Source organism: Dipteris shenzhenensis, chromosome 26, assembly GCF_047967505.1.
Source record: "Dipteris shenzhenensis isolate YYH24624 ecotype China chromosome 26, Dip_SZ_1.0, whole genome shotgun sequence".
In the NCBI taxonomy this organism is placed as follows: Eukaryota; Viridiplantae; Streptophyta; class Polypodiopsida; order Gleicheniales; family Dipteridaceae; genus Dipteris; species Dipteris shenzhenensis.
The window spans coordinates 21,944,802-21,954,011 of record NC_141621.1 but is presented as its reverse complement, the minus strand read 5'-3'; the positions used below and the strand labels follow the sequence as shown (position 1 = coordinate 21,954,011).

General features: G+C 42.7%; 1 protein-coding gene across 2 annotated transcripts; it reads left to right on the top strand.

Annotated features, from left to right (window-relative positions):
* The first annotated feature begins 2,895 nt into the window (after positions 1–2,895).
* TRZ1 (tRNAse Z1) lies at positions 2,896–9,210 on the top strand. 2 transcript variants are annotated; one of them, XM_087397527.1, is made up of 8 exons: positions 2,900–3,347; positions 3,429–3,587; positions 3,677–3,751; positions 3,854–3,949; positions 5,162–5,275; positions 7,544–7,612; positions 8,619–8,693; positions 8,775–9,210. In XM_087397527.1, exons 1-8 carry the CDS (start codon positions 3,003–3,005, stop codon positions 8,847–8,849), a joined length of 1,008 nt encoding a protein of 335 aa, XP_087253653.1. In that variant the 5' UTR covers positions 2,900–3,002; the 3' UTR covers positions 8,850–9,210. The 2 variants fall into 2 exon arrangements, with proteins under 2 accessions (XP_087253654.1, XP_087253653.1); XM_087397528.1 differs by lacking the exon at positions 7,544–7,612 and having other exon boundaries at positions 2,896–3,347.

Here is a 9,210-nt window from a genome sequence, read left to right as displayed (position 1 = left end):
GTAAGAAGAGGCTTGCCAATGGAAAATGGTTAGTGATGGTGAGGGAAGGACGTTGCCACTTTCACATGTGCAACCTTCCCAAAACGTATCCCATCAACCTCATGTTCAAGACAATCCATATCCACCTCTTACAGCACGTGGTTCTATGGTGGGCAATGTATGCTCCAAGGATTCACCTCATGTAGTATAGGGAGCAATGCATGCTCCAATCTTAAAAACAATCCTTGTATATGGGGTCCCATTACAAAACTATACCCCTTTTTGTTTTAGTTTTTGCTTGGAAATCAAGCATACCCCCTTGTATATATAGTCCCCCCACCTCTCCTACCCCCCCTCTCATCTATGAGAATGAATCATGCTCCAAAGAAATTACCATGTAGATCACTCCTCATAGAAGAAATCCTACACTATTCTGAGCAACCCCATTGCTTCATTGCCTAAGCTGGTAACTGCAACCCATTGGGACCACCTTGTGTCAGTTGTGTGCGCTTTATTGGTAGTTGTGGGCTTGCGGATAACCAGTTCACTCGAGAAAATCAGAGGTGTGTCTTTATCAAGATGTCCTAATGCCAAAAGTCTAATGTTGAGACTTCCAGAACGTCGAACATCAGGATTCATTTAAATTTTGCTCCTACTCATAGATCCTTCCTTTTGATGACAAGGTGGCAACCGAAGTTGCCACATGTCTCTCTTTTTTCTTTTTTTTAATGCAATAGAAGAATAGATTAAACTTGCCAGAAATCTTTTTTTGCTTGCAATGATTCTTCAACTAAAAGAAATGTCGAGTGTCGAGGGATTGGCAATGAAAAACATAAAAGATGTTTGGAGTGAGGGAGAGAAAAAAAACGTGGACAACAGGACTCGAACCTGCGTGGGCAAAGCCCACATGATTGCGAGTCATGTTTGATAATCACTCTGGCACGTCTACATCGCTGCAATACTTGAGAGTTGAACTCAAGACCTCCCGCTCTCTAAACGGGTGCTCTAACCAACTGAGTTATAAAAGTTTTTTATTGATAATTGCACATATTTTTCAATATGTCTAAAATTTATCAGTCAAGAAAGCATCGTGGTCGTCTGCAATAGCAAACGCGCCGCTTGGAGTAGGCTGCACTATTCGTCAGAGGTTCCACTGGTTTAAGGAAAAAGTCAGAAGCAAACTAAGAGTTTGGCATGATTTGCCCCTGGGGTGGAATGCCTGGTTCCTAATCGTTCAACACGTACTTGCAGCAATGACAATCTCTGTCTCCACAATTTGGAACTTCAAAGAAATGCATTGGTTGGAAATCGAAAGGATGCTATACGCCTTCCTATGGGCAGAGGAGGACAAGAAAGGGCGCATTCACTACATCCCCTGGGAAGGGATGAAGCTCCCGAAATAGCATGGTGGTCTCGGACTTCCGGATGTACGAATCAAGTCCATCGCCCTCATCAGTAAATGGCTCCCCAAGCTCTTCGTTGAGACCTCTCCATGGGTGGAATTCATCAAATTTTTCATTGAACAAGGTATCGGTAAAGGTGTTGGAACCTGGGCTGGGCTGGGATGGTATGACAAGCTTATTTCTAACTTTCCTCTAAAGATCACAGGATCGGATCTGGTACGTGGCCTTGTGGATGCTTGGAAGGCATGTGTGAAACACTTATGATGGAACTGTAGGAAAGGATTGCGAGGCAATGCGAGCCTCTCCTGTGGAAAATTGCACGTCAATGGTTCCTAGTCAAAGGTCGTTTAGCTGAAAGGATTGCAGTTAACCCAGCATGCCCTTGATGCGGCAAAGCCAAGGAGCTTATTCCACACACGCTATGGAGCTGTGTGATCGCAAGGCAGATATGCGTCTCTCGGCTGATGTCAAAGTTCTTCTTGGGTGACAATGCATCGTTACCCTCCTATATTCGTGCGGCCACGCTAATGGCAATCTGGGAACAAGAAATAGCATTGTCTTTCGCCAGACCGTAAGCCTGGAGATTAGGGAGATTGTTATCTTGAGGAAAGTGAAGGGATTCCTGAAAGACTTTAGTATGATCATGGCCGAGAGCCCGTGGTGAGTGGAAGCTAATCTGTATGTAAGGTAGACCGTAGGACTGCTCCCAGCGTAGGTCAAGGGCTAGTTGAGTGCCATAGCTCTTGAAGAAGAATTTTCTTGAGAGCTCTGCCTTAGCCTCATAAAGAACAACCCCAAAGCCTAGCAGCACGCTCAGCTTCACAACGAGCAACTAATATCACAACAAGAAAACCAAACCCCAATTTACATGAGTCAATTGATGACCCCTATCCTAACTTTATAATTTTCCCATCACCTCACCAAAGTTATCATGAACAACCTTGGAGGCTTATTAAAACCTTGCACATTCCCCATAGAAATTGAAGAACCATACCCAAACATTGAAACATTGCACAGAACGTGAAATACCATTCCGAAATGCTTAGGGCATCCCCATCTCCACAACCCTTGTCAACATCACCTTTATAATTTTCCCAACACCTCACCCAAATTATCATGAGCAACTTTTAAGGTTCAGTAAAACCTTACACATTCCCAATAGAACATGAAAAACCATACCCAAACATTGAAACCTTGCACTGAACCATTCTCAAACACTTAGGACACCCCCAACTCCACAACACTCGTCGTCGTCCACCCTTGTCTCCTATTTTTTGTTTTGAGAGCCAGCTTTGTTGTGTGAGGGACTTGCACCAACTCAACTCTTTCCCCCCACCTTATTTATTCGGTGCCCACCTCAAGTGTGACTCTCTGTACCAAATGAAACTCAAAGAGCAGAGAAGATACTCAAAAACTCCATAATTAGGGGGGTGCTCGATCTAGAGCTGCCATACCCATACCGAGGGTTGAGCGAGCTAAAACTCCATAAACCGGCGGGGGTGCTTCATATCAAGATTTGGGCGTCGATGCAACCCTGTGAATCCACCAAGGATCACCAAGGAATCCACCAAGTGCTATGTCATGGGGAGGAAGAAAGCAATTAGAGTGATTTGAGCTATTATGGGCGCCATAGCTTGGTGTCCAAGTTTGAGGTTTGCACCATCTTCTCTTGTGAGCTTTGCCTCAAGAGCCCATCTTCTTCCTCGCCTCTCTGTTTTGCCCTTTTGCATTTGCTTCGCCGCAATGCGACCCTCATCCTCCCTTCCATCCCACCACCTCTCCACCCCCCCTCCTCCTTCCCCTCTCCAAATCCAGGATTACATCTTCGAAGGCATCTCCATCGGTGGCCATGAGACCTGTGTCATCGTCCCTCAGCTCAAATTGGCCTTCGACATCGGCCGTTGCCCTCAGCGCGCCATCTCCCAGGACTTCCTCTTCATTTCCCATGCCCACATGGACCACATTGTATGTTTACTCCCACCCAATATCCCGCGTGATCATGGGTGATGTTTTGATGCGTGTCTCAACAACCACGTTTGCTGGCAGGGAGGTGTTGCCATGTATGTTGCAACTCGGGGTTTGTACAAGATGAAGCCTCCGACGATAATCGTGCCCAATTGTATCAAAGACACCGTGGAGAAGCTTTTCGAAGTATACAGACAACTGGACGGCTCGGAGCTGAAGCATAATTTAGTAGGCCTGGATGTGGGTATGCTCATCTCCTTGTCCAGCTCGATGTTACCTCTCTACAGCCAATCTTCTGGTTACCGAGACATCACTTTGCCGTCTATCAGGTTGGGGAGAGCTATTGTATGGGTAAAGGCCTACTTGCAAAGGCGTTCAAAACTTACCATGTCATACCTAGTCAGGTAAGCTCTCCTTAAAGCTTACAGAGTTCGTTTAACACTCCATTGGATTTTAAAATCATAGATCATTCGAATACTCATTGACGCTTATGGTTGCCAATGCAGGGATACATAATCTATTCTGTAAGGAAAAAGCTGAAGCCTGAGTATCTTGGTCTTTCTGGCCCGCAGATTAAGAGTCTGAAAGAATCTGGGGTTGAGGTAGGTTATATCCTTGGTCAGTGTCGACCTTACGTTCCCATACATTTAACGTACCAATCATTGAATGCGTTCTGGCAACGATCAATGAAATGCTAGTAGTCTGCGTTGTTCCTTATGTTTTCTAGTGCGTGGGCAGGCAACATATCGTGGATAGCTATATAATGCTGACAATAAGGAATGCTTATGCCCAAAAGACTCGAGATTGAATACATTAAGTACATAAGAAACAACGTAAGGTCAGTGTCGACCTTACGTTCCCATACATTTAACGTACCAATCATTGAATGCGTTCTGGCAACGATCAATGAAATGCTAGTAGTCTGCGTTGTCCCTTATGTTTTCTAGTGCATGGGCAGGCAACATATCGTGGATAGCTATATAATGCTGACAATAAGGAATGCTTATGCCCAAAAGACTCGAGATTGAATACATTAAGTACATAAGAAAGAAGTACGCCTATTGGGTTCTTCTTTATCAGGTCTAGAAAGTGATCGTTCACTCGCACCTTGAGGTCATCCTCCTGGATGAGCTGAATCGTGTCTTATGTGGGTTTTGTAGCATCATCTTAGATACGAGGGCAGGTTTGAACGTGTCTGTGTTTACTGTCCTGCACGTTGCTATTGTCTAGCATGGCCTCCCAAGCTTGAGAGGAGGTTTGAATTGTCATCTCCTCCTCCACTGGGCTCTATTTTAAAGAACCTCGAAGTCCCTTCACAATGTGTTGATGTCTACTTATTTGTATTCTTTTATTACCCCACCTCGAAGTCCCTTCACAATAGGACTAGTAGTCTAGTCGTATGTAGAGCATAGGTGTAGGTAGAAATTAGTTGCAAAGCATGTATGGCCTTCCATCTTATGTGAATGAGTTGCACTTCCATGCTTTACAGATACATAGTCTTAGCGAATGCTGGCTTGATAGCCTTTCCATATATGCAGTAGGTGCAATTTCACTTTAGGAAGTGAATTTGTTGGTGATTGTCATGTTACTTGAACTAGCAATACAGTGCACATCTTGACATTTGTCAATTGCTAGGCATGGTCTTTGCATCTATCTGTGATAACTTTTGAGGATATGAAAGTGCACAAGCCACTTGCAATGTGCATATATGTTGATGTGCTTGTTTACTTAAATGCTTGTTCAAGAAGGGAAGGATATACTTTGTGCTTAATGGCTTGTATGTCGCTAATGATGCTTGGTTTCTTGTCTGGCAGATTACTGACACTATCATGGTACCAGAAATTGCATTCACTGGTGATACCATGGCAGACTTTATTGTTGATGACAACAATAAAGATGCCCTTAGTGCGAAAGTCCTTATCATGGAGGTCTCTCTCTCTTCCCCTTTCTCCCCTCCTTAAAAGTACCTTCTATCCTTAGGCATTTCAACTAATGTGGTCTTTCCTATCTCATCCAGCTATTGGCAAGCAGTCTAAGGATCATTTTATTCTTCACAAGGTGTATCAAGGCGTCTAGTTCTTATATTTGTCACTGGATCCATGTTTTTGGTGATGTTTTCTAATTTGAAAAGAAGGAAGGCATCCTATATAAGTGGTAAGTCTTCATGGAATGCAAACATGGATAGAATCAAGGCATATTTCCCCAGATAACCAAGGAAGAGAGAGAGACATGGGAGCTTTCCATGCAACAACGAGTTAATGCTATTTGCATCGGAACTACGATGGATGTTATGGACCTTAAAATCAAAGATGAGAGTAGAAAATTTATCAATTAATTTATTTCATTTCTTCACAGAAGAAAATGTGCAAGGTTGGTTGGCATTGCAGACTTGCAGATCCTTGAATCATGAAGTGGGTGTTCAAAGAGTAGACATGATATGAGATCGCCTGCAACAGGACTGTTTGAAATGATCCCTAACTAGTTTAGCCTAGTTCGGCAGCCCTAGGCTAGCCCTACTCAAGCTTAGAACAAAATGATTAGTTTTGAACAGAAAGTAGGCTAGATCCAATCATTTCGAAACGAGGAGTGCAATTCTGAAGTGTACTGAAAGTACAATATTGAAATGAGCGGAAAAGTACCTTCATAGAGATGGGAAGAGGGAGAGAGAGAGTAAGTCACGAGATGGACTTACAACAGGGCTTATGAGGGGCTGCACAAGGATAGAAAAGTTAATTCCTTCTTGAATTCAGCTGGAGCTAGATGCTCTTGCTGTGAGAATTCAATTTGGCATTATAATAGTGTAATGAACATAAGCTGAGTACAAATGAGGCAGTCATGCCTTACATAGAAATTAGGGCAGGCTGTTTTACAGCTTTGCTTATGGGATAATACCCCTGGACTGCCACGTGGCAACATGCTAGGAGCCCTTTGTACAAGTACACAGTACAAAGCCAATTGAAAAGCTACTAACGAACCCCCTTTGTTACAGTCCACCCCTTCCCAAAAGAAATTGTCCTCAAATTTTGAATAGCCTCCGAAAGAGTAGTGGAAGTGGATCATCTTCATGCAGCAACTGTGGTAACAGAGCCTCTGCATTTCTGCATCAACTGATGAGATAACTTTACAATAGATGCAAGCTGCCATGAAGATTCATTTGATGTAGTACTTCACATAGGATTTATTTCTGAGCACATGATCTTTGAATCCAAGGTATACTCAATGTGTCTAGCCTCATTCATAGGAGGTAATTCCTTTAAAACTTGCTTCATAGGACCCAAGTGTGCTTCAAGTGTCGTAAGGTGCCCCAAAGCCCGCTCACGTATGAGGTGAGATCTCATCTCTCGGCTCTCATCATTAAACCATGGGTTCTGGGGCATCTTCCCAGCTAGGGGGCATGCTGCAGATCGGGTTGTGGGAAAGGCTCTAGTGGCGGCATCCTGAACCACTGACACCAAAGTGTCTGAGGCATGGGCGAGATCTGCATCATCTCCAAGGGAGGACAGTAACTTATTGGTCAAGTGGCTCACATAAACTGCATCAAGGGCATGGTCAAAATGTATCTAGACACGGGTGGAGGCCTGAGGGTCTCAATGCTAGGTAGGAGTGATCAGCATCAAGTGCGGGGGAGGACAGTGAGATCATGTACATGTGTCCCATCAGGTAGTCCACTGTACTTGTCCCCCCTCCATGGTAAACAGGTGAGTCCTCCTGATAATGGCCATTGATGGAGACCATTATATATGATCAAGTCATGCACTGCTTCCATCTGGAGTAGGTCCTCTGGATCCTCTGAATTTTTCACTATCCGAAGCCACCTCCTTATGGACTCCATAGCAGAGGTGGCCTTACAAATGCCCTGGCACCACCTCTTCACACTAGTGTTCCTAAAAACCATCAAACACCCCTAATTAAATTCACCTAACAATATGTATGTAGTATGTGTGGGTACGTACATACGTACGTACATACATACATACATACATACATGCATTCATGCATGTACACATACATATACATTTACATTCAGGCATCGTATAGGGACATAAACATGTGTATGCACACACAATTGTGTTTCTTTGCATTGAAGTAATAGTGTATTAAAATTATGAAAATTCTCAAACTTTGAGAATACAACCTTGGTTCAAGCTAATCATATTGTGCATAAAAGTCAGTTGAATTTTCTGTGTATTTTGCAGGCTACCTTTGTTGATGAGAACATGACTGTTGAGCATGCACGTGAATATGGTCATACTCATCTTTCTGAGGTGAATTCTGTTTTCTAGACTGTTCTTTAGCTTTCTATAAGCATCCTTTCTTCTATTTTCTTTTATCAAGTATTAATCTTCCCCTTTAGTGCTAGCCTTTGTCACGGTGGCGTTTATGGTTTTCAACCTATGAGTGACTATCATGAGATTGAAAGTGCACTGTGTGTTGTGTTTTTAGAGGATGAGTTTGGGCATGTTCCTGGATTCATCTAGGTATATGTTCCTGGATTTATATATGCCATCACTAAGTTCCACAGAGGCCTGTCAGGTCAATTGATGTAATCATCGTGCAAAAAGCCACATAGCCACTTGCGCTTGGTTCAAAACCAGTGACCTCCCTTTTAAAAGGAAAGATGCATGCTACTTGGTCTTGTTTAAGACCAATCCCCCACTTTATAAAGGAAAGTTGCATGCTATTTGGTAGAGCTCAAGACGAATACACTCCCTTCTAAAAGGTAAGATGCATAATCCAGTCAGGTCAACGTGTCCTTCAAAGGTCTCAATCAAATTGTCTTGCAAAAAGCTACTTCGCTACTTGGTCTTGATTTAAGACCAAAGATGCATGCTCCAATATGTGCGCTTCCTGCTGTTCCATTCTAAGATTAGAGGAGACTGGTAAGGTAAAAGGTATTAGGCCAGCTTGGAAACACGTGCATAAATCTGCTCTTGAGATTTATACATTTTCCATTGACAACAGGTTTAGCCAGCAGGTTGGGGCTCATGAGAAAGATCTGCACATCAAAACCTGCTGGTAAAAATTTATGTTTACATAGTTCGGTTGATTGGGCATCTTGTCCAGTGGAGGTGCAGATCATACATTGGAAACTCCTGGTTCCTGTAGGGTGTATATCTATGTTTCTGTTATGTGCAAGTTTCATGAGGCATGTTTTTGAACTGTGTTTTTTACAACATAATATCTAAATTTGTACGATTAGATATAGTCTAGTCTTACAAAGGTATATACCATGGTCGCTTTCCTCCATTTCATGCATGCTGTTCAATGCAGGTTGCAGCTCTGGCTGATAGATTCCAGAATAAGGGCATACTATTCATACATTTTTCGGCACGATACAGACTAGAGGTATGTGGTGAGGTAGTGCAATTGGAGAATTCATTGCTGCTTCATGTTGGAAATCTCTCACTCGAGTTGTGTTGTACACAGGAAATCCAGACTGCACTTAACAATCTTCCTCAAAGTTTGCAGGACCGGGCTTTTGGTTTGTTTGAAGGGTTTTAACTGTATTTTTTATACTACAGCTTAAACAGCAGAAATTTGGACTTCCGAACAACAGAAATCTGAATTTGTACGATTGGGTATATTGAATATTCTAGTCTTACAAAGGTATATATATATATATATATATATACATTTAGTATTCATAACAGAGCAACAATAACCAGAAGCATGATGATCTGAAGACTTGTTTCTTGGGAGCATTTTTTAGTTCTGCACATAGTAAGCAGCTAGTCAACATGGATCTTAAGGCTAAGTAGAAAATTCTGAGCAGATGATTATGAGAAACTTGTTTTGAAATTGGGATTGAACATGTGCTTTGAGAGACGGGACTTTTTAATTGGTTGAATACAAGGCATGTAAT